The sequence below is a fragment of the Chrysemys picta genome, chromosome 10 (assembly GCF_011386835.1).
Source record: "Chrysemys picta bellii isolate R12L10 chromosome 10, ASM1138683v2, whole genome shotgun sequence".
In the NCBI taxonomy this organism is placed as follows: domain Eukaryota; kingdom Metazoa; phylum Chordata; order Testudines; family Emydidae; genus Chrysemys; species Chrysemys picta.
In genome coordinates this window covers 18,385,469-18,405,288 of record NC_088800.1, presented here as the reverse complement: position 1 = coordinate 18,405,288, position 19,820 = coordinate 18,385,469, and the positions used below count along the sequence as shown (strand labels likewise).

The 19,820-nt window shown below is 40.5% G+C and overlaps 1 protein-coding gene and 1 long non-coding RNA gene across 2 annotated transcripts; one reads left to right on the top strand and one right to left on the bottom strand.

Moving 5' to 3' along the window:
* Positions 1-10,866: 10,866 nt before the first annotated feature.
* Positions 10,867-14,351, bottom strand: LOC135973913 (uncharacterized). The gene is made up of 3 exons (XR_010590976.1): positions 14,229-14,351; positions 13,818-13,919; positions 10,867-11,354 (listed from the first exon to the last, which is right to left on the bottom strand). It is a non-coding gene; the product is annotated as an uncharacterized LOC135973913 (long non-coding RNA).
* Positions 14,352-14,361: 10 nt separating this feature from the next.
* Positions 14,362-17,675, top strand: RAMAC (RNA guanine-7 methyltransferase activating subunit). The gene is made up of 3 exons (XM_005307242.5): positions 14,362-14,497; positions 15,788-15,963; positions 17,279-17,675. Exons 2-3 carry the CDS (start codon positions 15,797-15,799, stop codon positions 17,469-17,471), a joined length of 360 nt encoding a protein of 119 aa, XP_005307299.1. The 5' UTR covers positions 14,362-14,497; positions 15,788-15,796; the 3' UTR covers positions 17,472-17,675.
* The last annotated feature ends 2,145 nt before the right edge of the window (positions 17,676-19,820 follow it).

The window sequence follows — 19,820 nt, the reverse complement described above, 5'->3', positions numbered from 1 at the left end:
CTCAGACCTCACCACCATCTGTAACTCAGTCTCTATTTCTTAAAAAATTGCAGACATCTGTTTAAATACCCCTCTCTTCCATCACACAGAATTTTAGATTCAAAAACTAATCTCTAAAATAATACCAAAGTTGGGTTACATTTCCAGGCAACCATGAGAGACGGGCATTTAAAATTCTGTTGTGCCGGCGGCACTGGACTCCATGCTGCATTAGGCATTGTCTAATTGATATCAAATATTAATATTTAATTGAATAGGCAAGTAATCTTTTAATTTTTTGAACACTGAGATGTTCATAGAGAGTGATGGCCAAACCCCAGTTTCGGTCACATTTTGGTCCACAGCTTTGAGCAGTCAGTCAGTTTTTTGAAGGCCATTAATTTGCTCAAATGTACGCTACAGTACCTACTGGGTAAAGGGTCCAAAGTTACAGCACTTTTATCCTCCAACACTCTTCAGCGGGCTGCATTTGTGGGGATGATTTATATCACACACCCATGCTGGTGCAAAATATTTTCTGTTAGGTTCTCCCTGCAGAGTTTCTTTCCAGTTCTTCCATAAGTGGAGGTGGACTTTGACCCCACTGTCCTCCCTGTCTCCCTCACAGAAAATGGATGGCATCCCCATGGATTCACTAAGGGCCAGAACCATCTACCTCAAGACTCTGTGCCTTTGAACTGGCTCCTGTAGCTATCTCCAGACTCTCTCGCAGTGCTAACATGTTTTTCCATCTAGGCAGTGGCACCTGGAACCCTCCATTAAGGGACCAGTCTGTATTAACTCCTGAATGGATTCCCTGCAGGATTAGGTGATACATGAGTAGTGCCATGGAAAAATGAGACGATGGCCAGGATTTTCAATGTCAGTTTTAAAAATCCATATTGAGACACCTGTCTGTTTTTCGAAGGTAGTCAGCATCCAACAGCTCAGATTAAAGTCAATGGGGATGTGACTGGGCCCTCAGCACGAGAAGATGACTTTCCCCTCTTGGACAGTTTGAGAAGCCACTTCTGGAGTCTCTACCTAGGGTACCTCATACCCACCTATACATATAACTGAAATAAAAATCCATCAGTGTGAATGCAGAACAATGATATCTGGTAAGATGGATCCCGCCACAATTTCTTTACAGGTATTTGGAGCAGTGTCAGGATTTAAAACGAATTGGGACAAATCTGATATTCCCCCAATTTGTAGGAGAACGGTGAAGTATATTTTTATTAGATGGGAATTCCAATGGCCTAATAACTAAGTCAGATATCTGGGAATCATAATACCTAGAAAAACAGACCTAATAATCAGTAGCTCCAGTTCATATATTTATTGGGAGAGGAGTGGAGCAAATTCCAGTCCCCTGTCAAGGACCCTTTTTTCGGTCTCTGCAGATCCTGTCTCTCCCTCAGCTGGGGAAACTCCCCTCTCTCTTGCCCACATGGTGCATGGGCCAGTGCTACCAGGAGTCAAGTTCTCAGTGGACTCCCCTGCACTCTGCCATACCGACACAGATGCTCCATTTACCAAACTGTAATACCATTGTGACTGTCTGAACAGCATGAGAGGTCCTGGGTTCAAATCCCAAACAAGCCCTTGCAAACGCCTGATTTTGTCCTCTACCTTTACATTTTTGGGCTACCTTTGCCTGCTTGTTTTTCAAAAAATAGTCTGGAATGGTTGTTGCATTGCATTCAAATATGGCTTGTTAGTCTAGGTGTATGATTCTTGTTTTAGGTTTGAGCAGGTCCTGTTCCAAATCCCAGACAAGTCCTTACACATGCCAGGATTGTTGCTGTAGACTTACAATTTTTGCACTAGTTTTGCCTGTGTTTTTTTCAAAAGTCATGTGAAATGGTGATTAACCAGTCACCTGAAAGTGGCTTGTTGCATAGTAGTATGATTTTCATTTCAGATCTGCAAGTCTCAGTGTTCAAATTCCACACAAGCCCCGGTAAAGGCTGGTATTTGTCCTGTATATTACACATTTGGAGCTACTTTTGCCTGTGTTTTTGTTTTGTTTTTTTTCCCCCCACAAAAAAATCACATAGAATGATGGTCACAGTAGGGTCTGAATATGGATTACTTTTGGCGGGAGGGAGCAGCTCCACTTCCAGTTCCTCCCAGATGGCTGCAATCTCAGGTGGTGGAGGTGAGAGCTCTGCCTTCCTTCCTCTCTCTCTTTCTCTGTGTGACTGTGATGTCCTGGACAGCCTATCTGTGGCAAAATGCCAGGAATATTTGGAGCTTTTGCTTCTTATCAAGGGCTCCTTCTTGAAGTGGAAAAGTCTTTCCAAAAGATAATCACCCTGTCTATAAAAGGAAACGTGCTCTAACTGCTCATAAAGCAGAGCAATGTGGATATCACAACCTATCCATTAGAGAGCTGGTCAATGTGAGAACCTACCAAAAAGAACATTTCTCTCTCTCACATACATACATACACACACACACACACACACACACACACACACACACACACACACACACACACACAATTACCTCCCTATATACAAAGGAAGTTTTTGCTTTCCTAATTCAGGTGCATAATATTACTCATTTCTTCAGATGCAAACAATATTTTGATGTCAGAAAACCAAGTAACCTCCCCCAGATGGAACCAAGTAACCTCCCCCAGATGGGTTCATATTGAACAAAAACTATTATATCCCAGTCCCATCTTTTGCTGTTTAGGATTCATTTATTATAGACATTCTTATGCCCAATTTCCTGCTATTGTAACTATTAGACAAGTATAGTCACATGCCTAACCACCAAACTTAAGTTCCACACTTCTGTTTTATGGGGAAATTACATACTTTGTATTCAGAATTAACCTTTACTTTAGAAAAAACTGGGAAGGGGGGAATTATTACTTTGTCACAATTAATCCACCACAATGTCATTAAATCATTTGCAGATGTACAAGATTCAAAGTCATTAAGTCTGCAAACGTCCAAGAGCTGCTTTCTGGATATGTTTGCAGCTGAAGTGTCTGACTGAACATCACTTTGGCCCCATTGTGCTTACTCAGATTTTAGGAGAGAGAGAAAAATAAGACAGGCCAGCCAAGGTCATGTATTAATATTTTATGAAACTTTCTGAAGAGAATTTAGCTGACTCAAGGTCTCTTTGGGAGGCTGACCCTGGAATGTCCATACACCTCACAACGTCATACCATAGGACACAACCCTAAGCCATCAGCTCTGGATGAGCATTGAAGACTTGATCCAACTCCCACTGAAATCAATAGAAAAATTCTCACTGAAATCAGTGGGAACAAGATCAGAGCCCTATGTTACATCCAGCAAAAGATTTAGGTTGTACAAGAACCCATCCTGCTTATATAAAATAGGTACAAAAAGTGATGATAAACGCTGGCTTTCCAGGAACACCTTAGGTTCCTTGATTAACATGATTTTCCCCAAAGTAAAAGGGCTTTTTGAAGGATGTATCTTATTATAGTCAATTTCATTTTGCAAAAAAATATGTTGTTAAGATCTGAGATGTTCATACTGGCTGAAATTCACCCCAGCACAGGGCCAATGCACCAGTTATGTCCCAATCATATTCTGAAGTCTTGGCTGGACTGACTATGCTGCCACACCAGTTTTAAGTTGACTTTATTCCCTCAAAGTCAATGGAGTCAGCCCAGTATAAAAATAGTGCTGATAAGCACTGGTAATCACACACCAGTAAAACTCAAATGGTGAATCAACCTCGCACTGATCATCTTCACAGGGTTGATGAGCACCCATTGGGACTAACATAAGTAAAATGGGCCTCATGGAATAGAAACTTTGGATACTTCAAGCAACATTGATGGCCAGGTTTCTAGTTTTATAAAGATAGAAATCCGAAAGAGTTGTCTCCATCTACCTGTTATGTCTTGTCTTTTAAATTGTAAGTGCTTTAGGACAGGGACTGTTCCTATATGTATTGTATCACACCTAGCACAATAGGGCCTCAACATAGTTGGCTTCTAGGTGCAACCACAATATCTGTCCTCATTACTAAATAATAATAAATAAATAATAGTCTCAAAACATGGAGGACTGGTACAATGGTCTAGTAAATATGAGACTAACATACAAGCAATGAGAACTTGTGAAGTTCCACATAGTCATGCTTTTCTTCCTCATTAATTTCCTGCTGTCTTGTTTCCCATATCATGCTCCTTTCTTCTCTCTCCTCTAATGTGGAAAAATGATATGAATTACTGTCCAATAGGATGGTTTTATTCTCTCCTAGATTTCTAGATTGTGATGGGTTTTCTATTCTTTTTCTGCTGACTATATAAAAAATGTTTCAAAAACTCAATAAAACATTAAATTGCATACACAAAAGGACACATATTCTAGAAATTCGAGAATAGAATAGAATTAGAATAAATATTCTAGAATATATCTTCCATTCTTCAGAAGCACAGTATCTGTGTTTTTTCTCTGCTGGACAGAAGTGCAAGTTTATGGCATCATAAGAATCCCATAGTCAGTGTGCCCAGTCAATCACGGGACAATGTTTTACTTTTAACACCAGGCAACAACTAGTTTATTGGGTCATTGTAATAGCCAGAGATGGAGTCATACTCTGCATTAAGCAGGCCAAATTTGATGCTAATTTACCTCCACCATGCAAGCTGAGTGAAGCCAGTTGGATTGCATGAGGTGTTAGGTCTGAATTTCAGTTGGTTCAGGGTATCTCAGCTCTATTAGCCCTTTCCCAGAATGGGCAGCAAAAATGGGGATTTCTCCTTTAAAAGAGAGAATTCAAGAGCCATTTTTAGAATGCTGAATGTGCCACTCAAAAGCTGCCTTTGTTCAAAGAGGCAATTCATATATTAGGCTCATATCTGGCACTCCTCAATCAGGCAAAATTTCCATTGAGTCAAACTCTGCACATTTACACTCATCTAAATCTGGAGTAACTCTATTCACTTTTCCATTTAGTATCCCTCCAGATTTACATCAGTGTACCAGAACATTTTTGGTCTCGAATAAACAATAAATAAGAAAAGGAAAATATGACTTCTGCTTTTTTCTAAGATTCCTTCTCAGTACAACTACATTTTTAATCAACTAGTTAAACTTCTCTTTATGACCAACACTGGCAAAAGATATATACAATTCTATAGCACAACATAAATTTAACCACATTTCAACTATTTTGCTTTAAATTAATCCTTATTCAATGGAGTAAGATTCTGACACATTTACTGAAAATCTTTCTTAGGTACTTAAAAGGGTGAGAGTAACATGACTATTTTATAAGGCATGAATGTCACATTCTTCTTCAAGTGAAAAGTATATAAAAATATAGGGTATCTGATTATTGTATGCACTGACATTTTTGTAAGTTTAATTTGATATTCCCCCCTCCCCTCCCCAGGAATAGACTAACCTTTACTAAGACTCACCTTTAAAAATGTTCATTCCAGCTCTTCTGTCCATCTGGTGGCTGCCTGGCTTTTCCCTCCTATTGCTATGTGCATCTGGCTAGCATTTTTCCCCCAAAATACTACAGGACTATTTTTTTCTAAATTTGTATGGAAGAAGCTAGACCACCCTTTAAAATCTGTATTTCAAGGATATAACTTGTATCCTCATGTCAGCAGATCTAAAATCTCAAGTGGTATATCACAAGTCATAAATGGCATGTGACAGACGTAAGCAAGGAATATATTATATTCTCCTTGCATATCTAGCCAAAGTCTGTCAGAGTTAGGGGATCTGGCTATTTTCCAGATATTTTTTCTCCCAGAGGGATTCACCTTTACTTAATCTAAGAGAACAAGCCTGACAGCCATAGGTGTTTACTATTTAGCTTTCTGAGAACATGTAAGGCCAAAGTTTCTGTTGGTGTTACTTCAATTATGTCAAGAGTTACACCAGCAGAGAATTTGGCTTCTCGGATATGATCCGACAGCATCAACTTCAATGAGACAAGAGCAGGAGCTAGGGTGACCAGATGTCCTGATTTTATAGGGACGGTCCCGATATTTGGTGCCTATTACCCCCGACTCCCTGTCCCAATTTTTCACCCTTGCTATCTGGTCACCCTAGCAGGAGCAGACCCTTAAACTGCAACATGAATCATTATTTGAATGCATAACACATGCAAAGCCAAAACAGTAGTCCAATTAACACCAGTTCTTTAAAGCTTGATTCCAAGATCTCTGATTTCCTCACTGATTGTCCTGGGCCATGTGACAAATATTTATCAAATACTTTGGGGACAAAATCCTCTAGGGTGCAATGTAGTGTCTAGCTAAAGAAATTCTAATTATACACCCACTTGCACAAAGTCATAGACCAGGGGTGGCCAAACTTACTGACCCTCTGAGCCACATATGATAATCTTCAGAAGTTCGAGAGCTGGGCGCACATCCTGTGGCTCGGTGTTTCTGCCCTGCAGCAGGGTGGTGGGCTTAGGGGCTTCTGCCCTGCGGGGAGCGGCGTCTCGGGGCTTCAGCCCCATGGGAGGCGCCTGCTGGGGCTCAGGGCTTTAGCGGAAAATGGAGGCGTGTGCGGGGCGTGAGCTGCTCTATAATTATAAAAGAGCCACATGCAGCTCATAAACCGTGGTTTGGATACCCCTGTCATAGATGGTATGTTGATATGGTAACACTGCAGCACTATACCTCTCATCACAGAATGAACGTTTTGCACATATGCAGGGCCAAATCCTGCTCCCACTGATGCCAATGGAAAAAAATCCCATTGACTTCAACAGGATCAGGCTTCACCCATAATTAATTAAGCCTCATGTCATTCCTGTGAGACAGTTAAGGGATATATAGAAATCACTTCACCCACCTCTGCAAAGTAGCTGCCTCTGAAAAATATCTCCATTCCAAAATACACATGAACACAACAGTTTAGAACAGGATGTGGCGGCAGATACCATAGCTAATGGAAACAATAGAGGGAATGCTGATAGCCAGATTGGAATGAACCAAAATAGAATTTGGCCAGGACACTGGGATTAACAGCTCCACTTTTACAAAATGTGCCATGGATCTTTAATAACCATAAATGGTCAAGACCTTGTTTTTTTTCTCTCCAATTGGAAAGATGACACTGCTAGCAGTAAAGCATCTGCTCACACCATGGTGGTTTTTTTTCATTTCACTCCTGAATTACCATCACTTCCAGCAATACCTAATTGTCCTTTGCTCTTATCCAAGTCCAGTGCCAGAGGGAATTCCCAGCTCCATTGAAATAAATGTCAAAACTCCCATTGACTTCAAGAGGGCCAAGAATTTCACGCCCAACATGTAGCTTGTGGAATCTGACAGTAACTTTTCTCATCTGACAGGAACTGTGAGATCTTGGTCATTTTTTTAGTAACCGAGATCCTTAAATAAAATTTATAACTAGTTTATAACATTTTTTCCAATTTAATTAGAATTTTGCTTCACTGTTCAGGTTGGCAAAGTCTTTTCTTTGTAATATGCTCTAGATGCTAGTGCTCTGAGATTTGCTTTCTAACTGAAATGTTTACTCAGGAAGTTTGCAATACTCCCAAAGCAGCATTTAAGATAAAAGTTCCTGTATTATTTTTAGAATAAGCAGCTACAGCATAATCCAAAGAAGCAATCACACTCAAAGCATCACCAAAACCCCAGTATATAGATTTTGTGTGTGCGCGCACTTTTGTCTGCTTGTTTTTTAATGAAGTCAGCTCCATCAGGACTTCACTGCTTGTGCTCAAATATAAAGTTACATCTTTTTAAAAACTTAGTGCTCTACTCAGTACAAAATACCTAGGTTCTGCTAAAAGTGGTGATCTGCAGTCCAATGGAAGCCTCACAGGCTTCTCTGCAGCTCAGTCAATGTGTTTATATAATCCCTAACACAAAGAGGTCTCAGTCCTGATTGGTGCCTCTGGAGAGTATCGTAATACAAACATGATTTTTTTTTTTTAAATGGAGTTACTTCAGATTCAGAAGACACTTAGCTTTCCTTAGCTACACCAGGTCAACTTCAGCCCTCTTATTATTTTTTATAAATTAGAAAGACTCTGTGGAAATGCTCAGGAAGTCTCCCTCAAATACATACAGAGGGAGAGCAAAAAGAAGCTAGTAAATTCTTATGCTAACAGTATTTGCCAATAAAGTCTGCTGGAGAGGGTGATGTTTACTTGTTAGTGTAGGCAGCTTTATTCAAGCAAATGTAGATTCCAATTCTACTCCCATTCAGGACCATCTCTAGACACCAGCAAAGCAAGCATGTGCTTAGGGCGGCACAATTCCAGGGGCGGCATTCCAGCCACCCATTGTTGCTTTTTTGCTTGGGAAGTTGCACTCTCGAAGCTTGGGGCCGCAAATTTTTTGCTTGGGGTTGCAAAAAATCTAGAACCAACCCTGCTCCCATTTAAGGCCCTGATTCTGTTAAACTGTTAAGAATGTACTCAAGTCTCATTGTCTTCAACAAAAGCATGTGATTAAGTACTTGGTGGTGTTAGAGCCTATATCAGTTTGGAGCATGCCCATAACTAATCTTGCTACTCATCTACCTATAGGGCCTATTTTCAAACAGGTGGTCCCTTAATACAATGATCAAATCCCACATTTGAAAATCTGGGGGTAAACTGTTAAGTGATTGAAATTCAGGCTCTGTGTCTGAGGGAACTGATTGGTGTCCAGTACACACATTTCTAATGTATCTGAACTCGGAACAAGGACAGGCATTTATGAATGATCCTGTTTATTAAGCAAATGTAGTTTCAGCTGACAAAGAGAAATGGAATATAAATAACTGTTGCTGGGACATTAAAATACCTGGATCAGGACCGGAGAAATAAGAAGTCAGGTGAGAAGGCAGGGTCCAATGTGGCAGCCATCCAGGAACTCACCTAGTTTCACAGACAACTTCCTTCTGCCTATGGTGAGCTATGGTCCACCAGTCCACACTCCCTGTTAGTACTGGCAAGCTGCTGGCTCATGGCTGCAGTCTGAGGCTTACCTGTAGGCCCAAGACCTGGGCTCATGAGCCCTCCCACTCAGTTTCTCATTCAAATACACCAGCAGCCGCCTTAGAGTATGAGGAAGAATTTTCTCTAAATACTCATAATATATGCAGATTGATACTATGAATCTGGCTCTAACAGAAATGTCAGTATCTCCATATTCTAACAGAGCTGGCAGATTATTTGATTGGATATGAACATTAGAGACAAGCCCAATCTAAAATCAACACTCCAAATAAAACCAAAAATTGGGCAAGAACAAAATATGAATCCAAATACCTTTGCAAATGTCTCCTATCTTTATAATGGGCTGATCCAATATTATGATCATCCCTCCCTCACCCACCCCACCCCAAAAAACCCCAACTTTGGGTTTCCTGAAATCTAATCTGCAATTGGATCTTGATTTTTGGAACTCGAGCAAATCTCTGACATATATGGTAAGTCTGGTTTGTGGACATGCTACCTCATTTCCTAACTTTCAAACAATTCTGCATAATACTTACATGAATATCAGAATGCTTCTCCCACTCAGTTTCATTTAGATATAGTAGCAGTCGATAGTCCATCTGTTTCGTGAAATGCGCACCAGATTTGCTATGGTGAATGCTTTTTCTTATCCTTCAGACACAGCGTGCATATCAGCCCTGTTTGCACTGGATCTAATCTATCTCCCTCTCAAATGAGCAACATATGGAGCAGCATGAGTGGCAGCAACAGGGATGCTGTTTGAACTAGGTTCTTTCTGTCAAAGACCCATCTTCTTGCCTTTGTCTTCACAGCTCCACTGAGTAAAGAATTTAACATTTGGAAAGGTCTCATAAGGGCAAATTCAGCTGTAATGTAACTCCATTGAAGTCACTGGTATTACGTCAGAGATTAAACTGGCACTATAATATTTAGAAAAAATAAGACCGTGTGCTGCAGTACGTAATTACTGTCTTAGAAAGCAAAAATAATAAAAATGAATCATTCTTAAAAAAAAAGGAGGGCACAGCTGGCTTAGTCATCTTAAAGGTGAAAATTAGAGACGGCAGCAAGACTTTGGTGATATTCATAAAAAACTGGCAGCAGGGGAAGGCCACCCCTGCAATAATACCAGAAACAAGATGCTAGAAATATAATTTTATGATGGTATGTTAGAAGAGACTGATAAAGAAAACAGTACGTCTGAAGCTGAAGGGACTTATCCGTCTCTCAAAATCAGTGTAAATCAGGAGTAAGTTCACTGCAGATCAAGAATTATACTGGTGTAAAGCTAGTGTAAGAGGAACCAGTCCCCTCAAAAGTCTAAATGGGTACTTTGTAACAAAAACGGACATCAGGAATTGCTTTGCGTGTGTGTGCATGTGTATGTTTTACTATAAAGACAACCTTTTTTAAAGGCAATTAACATTTAAAAGGTCATTGTTAAGGGAAGGAAGTGCTCTTTTAGAAATATTCTTGTGCTGAGCATAGTTGATGGGAATCGTGCATTCTGTTCCTTTGTGTGCTCCACATTACAATCTCACGTGGAGGTGTGGAAAGAACATTTTTAAACACATGAAGACAATGTAGCGATCTGATAGAATTACTACACAGACTTTAACAAATCTGTCAGTAACATCTGCCATATCTCAGCTTTTCTTGTTACTTAAATGAGAATCATCCAGGCAAAGATCCTCTCTAGCCAAGAGAATAACATCCAACAATGAGGACCCATTTTGTAAGTGCAGAAGGCTCTAAAGAAAGAACACAATTCTGCGTATTTTTGTGGTATCAGGCTACAAAATAGCCTTACTACTGCTATCTTTCATTGTGACTGTATGATGCTAACTAATAATTTATTATCATTTACTCATTGAGTTGCCCTCTGGCTTCTTATAGTATCTCATGTGCAGAAACTGCAGCCTCTCTCAGCTCATAATCAGCAAGAAGTTTTCACTCCCACCTCTTTTACCTGCCTCTGGCCAGAGCACAAGGTCATGCTCTCTTTAACATGTCAGACACTACCCTTTCCCATAGTAAAATAATTTGAGCAGTCCATTTTTGATTTTACAAAAAAGAGAAAACTTTTAATATCAAATAGACTACAACAGAGAAAAAGAAAATGAAAGCATTCAAATAACTAACATGAAATCTGTGAAAAGATTTGGAAACCAAGAGGAAATCTTAGCTTTCATAATAAATAAACTAACAATAAAGTAATATTTGACAGAAGCAGCATTTTCTTCTTTCTCCTTCTCATACCAACATGATCTATGATGCTTTCTTTGGAGGAATCTCTGCTTGCATAGACTTTGCCCATATATAAGCACATTCTCCTTTGGTCAGAGCGGACACAGTTGCAAGTGGTGTTAATTCTTTAGTTGATTTCTCAAAGTACATATTAGTCTTGATTAAAAGGACTCCTCCTGTTGGAAGTTAAAGAAATATATAAAAATTGCAATTTCCTTTTTCTTGGTACCATGTCAATGTTTCATTAAAAGGCCTGTGCTAACCATCCCAATTGTTCTAAGATCATGAGTCAGGCCCCCAAAACTTATGAGATTGGCAGAAAAATTATCAGATTTTAAACAAATAACATTTTGAATCAAATTTCCGGTTCTTTTTATTTGCCTCTTAGTTTTTGAGCCATCAGGGCACACTTAGGTCACGTTTTGAAGATTTTCTCCACGAGCATGAGAGTTAGAAACTTAGTTTTTCTTTTAAATGAAAACTGAAATTCTCATGAAATCACATGATTCCAGAAGCGGGGCCTTTAAGAAAATCACCAGATATTATGAGACTCATGATAAAATAGCAAAAATTAACAACACTAGACATTCTATGAAATATTTTCCTTCCCCATTATTTTCCGGATAAACTGAACTATTAATTTTTTTTACAGTGTATGTTCCTCTGTTTAGTCAAAGAGCATTTAACACCTTCCTGAAAGAGTTCCATTAAGCACAGATGGACTGAAGGGAACAGTTCTTAGTTAAAGTTTAGAAGAGATGTTTGATGTGCTAAAATTAATTCAAAGAATAGTCAGGAATGATGGGGGGCTTTGTCACATGGTAGTAAATTGCAGTATTGCTGATTAGGTGAGGTTGATTGTAGAAAGAGAACTCATAGGTTATTTAGAGACAACTACAAGGAAGAAGGCGATAGCAGGAATGGAAAGAGAATTGCCAAGGGCCTGATTCTGAAAACACTTAGGATCAGATCTTAAAGGTATTTAGATACCTCAAAATGCAGACAGATGCCTAGTTAGATTTGCAAAAGTGCCTAGGTATCTAACTTCCATTGAGTTAGGCACCGTCATGATTTTAAAAATGCTACTAGGTGCCAATCAACATGTGTAGGCACCTAGATACCTTTAAAATATGGCCCTTAAACCTTGTCTATGTACAGGTTGAGCATCAGTATCGTGTATTTATCTAAGGTATTTCTAAGGTGCCTGCTGCCATCTTGATCACATCTGCTATGTCCGTTCTCATGGATTCTTGTAGCCTGAAGAACAAGACCACGTGAAGTGCAGATTCAACTACAAATGCCCAACTACATACAACATAAAGTGTTAAAATATTGGTGCTATCCTGAGCTATCCCATCATCTGTATGTTTTCTCCTGTGTGAAGATGGGTTAATCAAGGTTAGTTAGTACCCATTACATCTCTGGTGTTTAGGGCAGTGATGAAGCTCTTCCACTCCTGTCCGTTCCCGGCAAGTTTTTCAATGGTTTCCCAACTTCCCCCTTCCCACACACCCCCTCACTCCCAAACTCCCTCCCAGAGCCTGCACCCCCTCCCCACACACCCTGCAGTCCCCAAACTCCCTCCCAGAGCCTTAGGCAGGTGGGGGGGGGTAGAGTTGGGGGGAGCGGGTTCTGGGGGGCTCAACTCATAATGCTTAACTTTAGGTTGTTGTGTAAGTAGCTTGCTAAAGCAGGGCCGTATACACAACGCAAAGAATAGACCCTTCTGTGCTAACACAAAATTAGCCATAAAACAGGAAATCACACTTCACACAATTTCAAAAACTTTTATACATAAAGCAATCAAGTTGCCTTTGAACTCTATAGGATTGAGCAAAATGATCAACTTTTTAAAGATATGCAGTTAGATAGAATTGGTATAAGTAAGCATAAAGTGTGCTGTGTGAATTTTATCAATTTGAATATTGTTTTTCTGTTAAAGCTCAAGTATTTTATATTACCCTTTAAATAAAATACACTCTAATAGTCCCTGAAAAAGCCACATATTTCTGATTCCTACTTGTACTTCACGGGGCTTCAGGTCAAGCCCATAATGTATAAAGTACAACGCATACATAAATCTTTACAGAATTAGGAGATAACCTCCAATCCTGCAAAGTTACTCCTTTGAGTAGTTACTCCCAGGCAGAGTCCCATTAACTTCAATAGGACTCCATGTGTGGGTAACTGTGATCAAGGGCATAACCGTTTGCAGGATTTTGCTCCAGTTATTTTTTCCCCTTCACTTAGTGTGATTTCAAAACTTGCCAAGGCCACTAATATTGCAGCGTTTTTCCTCTACGCTTTACATGATAAATCACTTCATCCCACCTTAGCCTCAAATATGTATTCTCTGAATAGTAATGAATGTCCTTTGATGTAATCTGAGATACTAAGAAGGGTTAGGCTCCAAAATTCTCAGCACAGAGAACTACAAAGCAGAGTTGGAAAATACTGGTATCTTATGCATTGCTTTTTTGTTTAGAACATTGTTACTATTTTACAGAAGAGACGCACACACACTAACACTACACTGATGTAAGAAGCATACCACATCCTATGCTAAATAAAAGCCATACATTAAAATACAGAGGAGGTTGCATGTGCAGTACTCAATGAGCTCTGACAGTGATAACTACCTTTCCTAATGAGTATGTAAAGTTGCTCACATCAGTTCTAGCCTTCACATGCCGGAAACACACTTGGTTGAACTGGCCTGAGAAATTTCACATCACAGAGATCTAGAAGAAGAGGAAACAACTAACTAGTTCTTTGTCTTAAAAGAAGGATTTATCCCAGGAAGTAAAGCACAGCAGCGGCAGATGCTGACTAGTCTAGGTGCCCTGGCTGAATAATAATCAAGACCTCGAATTGCAAAGAAAGTCTTCAGCAACTGCAAACACTTATGCCCGTCAGTAACTCCATGCACCTTAGCAGTCCCGCTGCGTCACCTGGGCAGGTGTTTGCAGACTAAGGATGTTAGGAACTACACACGGGGCTTGGGCTGGGTCCCGAACCAAAGGCCTTTTAACCTGTTTTGAATGACCTACACGCAGCAGGCCTTGCTACGGGCACGTCAAGCGCTGCGGCCCAGTCCCGGGAGAACATTGCGCTGCCCAGCCTCAGAACCCACCGCTCCTTACGGGTCACAGCCGCTCCCTCCCGCCCCTGCAGCGCTTCGGCTGCGCCCCCTCCCCCCGCGGCGGCGGCGGCGGCGGCGGCGGAAGCTGGAAGCAGGGCGGGGGGTGAGGCCCCGGCCCGGAAGAGGAAGGGCTCGTGCTGCGGGAAGGCTTTGGACTGTGGCGGCTGCGGGCTCTGGGTGAGGGGGTTGGCGGGAGAGGGCTGGAGCTCTGCGGGAAGGCTGGAGGGGAGGAGGTGTTGCGGGTGGCGGGGTGACGCTGTGTCTATGGGAGCTTTGGAAGGGCGGGAGGCTGTGGGGCTGGAGGGGGAGGGGGCTGTGTCTGCGGGGACTGTCTATGGGGTCTGTTTGTGGGGCTGTGTCTATGGGGTGGGAGGGGGCAGGGGGCTGTGTCTGTGGGGACTGTCTATGGGGTCTGTTTGTGGGGCTGTGTCTATGGGGATTGGAGAGGGCAGGGGGCTGTGTCTATGCAGTGCTGTCCAGAGGATTCAGGGGGCCTGGGGCAAAGCAATTTGGGGGGGGGGCTTCCATAAAAAAAAGTTGCAATACTATAGAATACTATATTCTCGTGGGGACCCTTGCATGGCCTGTGGCAAATTGCCCTACTTGCCCCCCCCCCCACCTTCCAGCAGCCCTGTGGCTGTGGGACTGTGTGTGGGACTGGAGGAGCAGTGTCTATGGGGACTGGAAGGGGCAGAGGACTGTTTGTGGGGCTGTGTCTATGGGGACTGGAAGGGGCAGGGGGTGTGGAAGGCTGTGTTGGAGGCTGGAGGGGCTGTGTATGATGGGAGGGGAGGCTGAAGGGGGGGGGGTCTCTAGCAGTGCCCCAAGCTCTGCTGTTAGTTTACATGCCCCATGCATTGCTGTCTGTGTCTTAGCTTGACTCCTGTCCTCTCCCATGGCCCACCTCCCCCCACGGCCTAAAAAATCTCCCTTGCTGTGGGCAGGTCACAGACATGATGCCTGGAGTCCACCAATTGTTTCCAAGTGGCTCTCAGACAGAAATGTGAGGCCTTTATTTGACTGATTGTATTACAACCCAGGTCGGAAGTGACCTAAACATAATTGCTGTATAATAGCTCTCTCTGTTAGGTGGCTGAGGTGTAATAAGTTGATGGTTTCAGTTCAGTTGCTAGTAGATAGGTGTCTCAAAAACCTCCCATTACATTTTGAATGTCTGATGGCAATCCCACTGTAGGTGTCAAAGATTGTAAACACATGGAGACTGGACTACTTTTTCTGTCTTAGAAGTGGTCCAGTACAAAGTTAAGGCAGTGAAAGAAAATTAGTTAGTACTTACCTGAATCTTCATTTACAGAATAGTTAAGGCAGTATCAGGATAGTCAGTCCAATACGTAACATTTTAAAATGTAACACACTTCATTACCTCAATTTTCACTACGTGGATTTGGTAGCTGTCCTTTTCATGTTTTTTTTTTTAAGCTGCTGCAATTGTATTTTGTCTAATAGTATTTCAGAATGACTTCCTCAACCGAAGTTCCTCTGAATTATGAAGAGATGTTTTCTCATCGATTTACATCAGATGATGAGGAATATCAAGAGTATTTAAAACGCCCAACAGATCCACCTCCTCTAGTAGAAGAATGGAAAAACAGATCTGGTGGTAACCAAAGAAATAGAGACCGGTACTGATTTTTAAATCTTTGTTAGTTTCATAAACACATATTGATGTCATAGCTAGCACTCTAAGATGTTTGTCTGCTTTAGAATAAAGAGAAGCAGGTTTGCTGTATGCTCCCCATTATTTGGCAGGTTTCTTGATTTGAAAGAAACTCAGATCTCTCCAGGGTAAAAGATAGGATTTTGCTAAACTAATACTGACAGTGTTTTTTTTTCATTCTATATAAGAGTATGAACCAAACTGCTATTCTGTAAAGAATGAGCTGGAACCACTTAAATCATTGCCCTTGGGGCCCATTGCTGCTTGGCCATGAACTGATTTATTTTTTAAAGGGGAAAGATCAGAGGTTTGTCTGCTAAACCACAAACAGCTTGTCTTTGGAAGCATAATTGTCAACAGAAAACTGACTCTGCCAAGTAGCACACCAGTGACGTGATTTTTTTTTTTTTTTGTACAACTAGCAAAAAATATAATTGTGACTAGGCTAGATTGCAGTTCTTTTGTCTATTTGTAAGGAGCATAGAATATATCTCCCTCTCGCAAGTGCACTGGAAGATCATATTATATGCCTGCCAAAAATGTTTTGAATTATACTGTTTTTTTTCCAGGCTGGGAGTGTTGATCCCTTAAGCTTGGATATTGACACTTGATTTTTGGGACTGAAAAAAGGACAATTCCTGCATTTGATGCCCAGGCAAAAAATTTCTTTTTCTTTTTAGTACTGCTGGGACTGGATTTCATATTAAGTTACTTAGGCCCCAGGCCTGCAAACACTTAGATACACTAGTAGAATTTCTTATATGCATAAAGTTAAGAAGGTGCTTCAGTGCTTGCTGGATTGGGGCTTTATTCTTCTAAAAATAAACGATTTCAATGTTTTCATCATTCTACTAACTTGTCAGTAACTTCACAGTTTACCAAAAATGATGATTGTTGAGGAAGTTATTCTTTAAAAATCTGTTTTACGAATTAATTATGTGAATTTTTAAGCTAAATTTTAGTAATCCATTCCTTTTATTTCATTTTGAATGGTTTGTACAAAGGCTGAAATTTTTTTTCCCCTGTAAGACAGCCAGTAGTTTGTTACATTGTAGTAAGTAGTTGACCTATCTTCCTACCTTGGGTCCTAGGATAGCTTTGAATAATCACATCTTTGACATGTATTTTGCCCTAAAAAAGATTAGCAGTTGTTTGTGTGTTTACATAACTGGAGCCAGATTTTAGGACTACACTAAAATAGTTTGTTTGTGAAACAGTTCAAAACCTTCCCTCTTTAAAATCTCAAAGCTGGTGTTTATGCAAATTTCTTTTTATTACAGGTTTCAAGATGGCAGGCAGTTCAGAGGCAGAGGGGACAGGCATGACTGGCAAGGTGGTAATAGATCTAATCAGTGGCCAGGAAGAAGCTGGGGTAACAGCTATCAACAGCACAGACAAGGACAGTCTTACTACCCCCAATACGACTATGGCTACAACTCCTACAATCCAAGGCCTCATTATGGCCGCTATTAATATGGCATTTTGCTGTTAAGTATCCACTAAAACCATTTAAGTTGAATGCCAGATCTGGGGTTTTGTTTTGCTCAATTTTCTCGTATTTTCTATGTAACTTTAGGTAATGGATATTGGTTTTAGAGAGCCTGTTGATGTCATTTTGTAGTGCAAATTAACGAAGATGTGACCTTTGTTGTGAGTAATAAAATTCTATAAACAATCTCTAGTGAGCCCACAGACAATATGATTTCGTTTCTCCCTCCAATTCTTTTTTGCTAGGTGAACATTGTTTTCCCCCCACCCTGTCCCTGACATTATCCCATTATATTGTATCTAGAAGGAAAAAAATCAATAGTTCAGGGAAATGGAAGTTTGCTTTGTCTCTGAAGCACATGGCAATGACTATGCATACATGCCAGGGTGTTCTTGAAATTCTGATGCATATTGTGTCCCTTGCTTGGGAGGAGTGTTGCTTATTATGGTCATCCATAATGGAAGAAAAGCATGCAATCTGGGTGGGAGTTGTTTTTGAACTATTATTACTACTGAGCTAGCTTATGCTGCTGGAGTTCATGAAAGTTCAAGGAAGACATTGCTGGCTGTGGTTTAAATAATGTTGGCCAAAAAAGAAAAGCAGAGGAAGAATTGTAAAAGATGTGAAGTAAGACTCTTATACAAGATGTATTTCTCCCTGCTGATTGCATGGCTTAAATTTGTATTTTTTTTTTATTTTTTTATTTTTTTAAAAGCACTACTCCATTCCTGCAATATTCTTTTGTTTGACAGCTCTTTATGGCACACTGAGGGACAAAATTCATGGGCCTAAAAATTCAGTTCCATTTCAACCTTTCTTATAGATTAGGACAGTGGTTCCCAAACTTGTTCCGCCACTTGTGCAGGGAAAGCCCCGGGCGGATCGGCAGGTTTGGCCGATTGAGGCTCTCAGTGGCCGCGGTTCGCTGCTCCAATGGGAGCTGTGGGAAGCGACAGCCAGTATGTCCCTCAGCCCGCGCTGTTTCCCGCAGCTCCCATTGGCCTGGAGCAGCGAACCGCAGCCACTGGGAGCCGCGATCGGCCGAACCTGCGGACACGGCCGGTAAACAAACTGGCCCGGCCCGCCAGGGTCTTTCCCTGCACAAGCGGCGGAACAAGTTTGGGAACCACTGGATTAGGACATTGAAAAAATCTAACATTTTCTTCAAAAGCAGCCTAAGATGTGAAATGAAATAACTCAGTTTGTTTTCTAGTTCCAATAGATCGTTGCTAAACTATTTTTACATGCACTTAGAAGTGACACATCAAGAATGAGTTTACATCTTTTTAAAATAAACTCAGGTGCACAATTCTCTTTGGGAGTCCTGTTTTCCCTCAATGCCAGCTATAAGTTTGTGATGGCTCTTTTAATAAGTATTTCCTATCAAGAAAAAAAAAACCCTATGTGATTGTCTTAGCACTCTTAGGTCTGTTCTTGGTAGTTTCCTTTTACGATTGTATATAGTCTTTTGCATGAGGAAAAAAGCAAATACAATACAAAGAAGTATGCTTATTAAATCTTTTAATTTATGAATTGAGCTCTTGTATTTGCTGAAAATCAATTATAATAATGAAATAAACATTACTGAAGATTTAGGAATTGCTGTGAATAATATTTATGAAACCTGCTCTTAGAATGCTGTTATGTTGTAACACTGGCATTTTAGGTTGACAACTACACAAGAAGTGATATTTACTGATAAATGTTTCATACTGGGCAGCTGTTCATTGACAGGAATGATCTACTCAACTAAGGCAGACTTATTGTTAAGAGGATAAGACATATTATAATTGACTTAAAAGTCTGGAGTGTTAATCCATTACCTTACCCTGTACTATAACAGGGTCACAGCCCTTCAGTTTATCTGATGAGCATGTGTGTGTTGGGAGAAGAGTGCATTTCCTTTATTTAATATTTTGTTGAGCTATTCTGCAGAGTACAAATGCAGCCAGGCCTCTCTACTATAATATCAAGATACGCTGCTGTGTATCTACATCATGATATTCAGTAACAGGAAACAAAATATTAATGCATCTTGATTAAACAAACAAAGAAGAAATGCATAATTCATATTAACAGAAAAGTCATGCTTTTGAAATTCTTTATATTAAAGTAATTTTGTTTTTGATCTCTGTATTTTATAAACATGAGCTCTGGGTGGTTTTTCTATAATCAAGGATGGAAAGAAGCTATGGAGCTCAAATGTCTAGCCACCTATCTAGCAAGCATTTATTTTTATTTATATTTTATTCCTGTCTTTTTCCTTGTAATAGCTTCTGATGCAAACTTAGTCTAGTCCCCATAATAATTATCTTGAGTTTGTTTCTGCTTGT

What these genes read in the sequence shown, in the direction of transcription:
- RAMAC (XM_005307242.5), top strand. Translation starts at nt 15,797, where the DNA reads ATGACTTCCTCAACCGAAGTTCCTCTGAATTATGAAGAGATGTTTTCT. An exon ending in AACCAAAGAAATAGAGACCG is followed by an intron (nt 15,964 to 17,278) that starts GTACTGATTTTT and finishes TTTTTATTACAG; the next exon opens with GTTTCAAGATGGCAGGCAGT.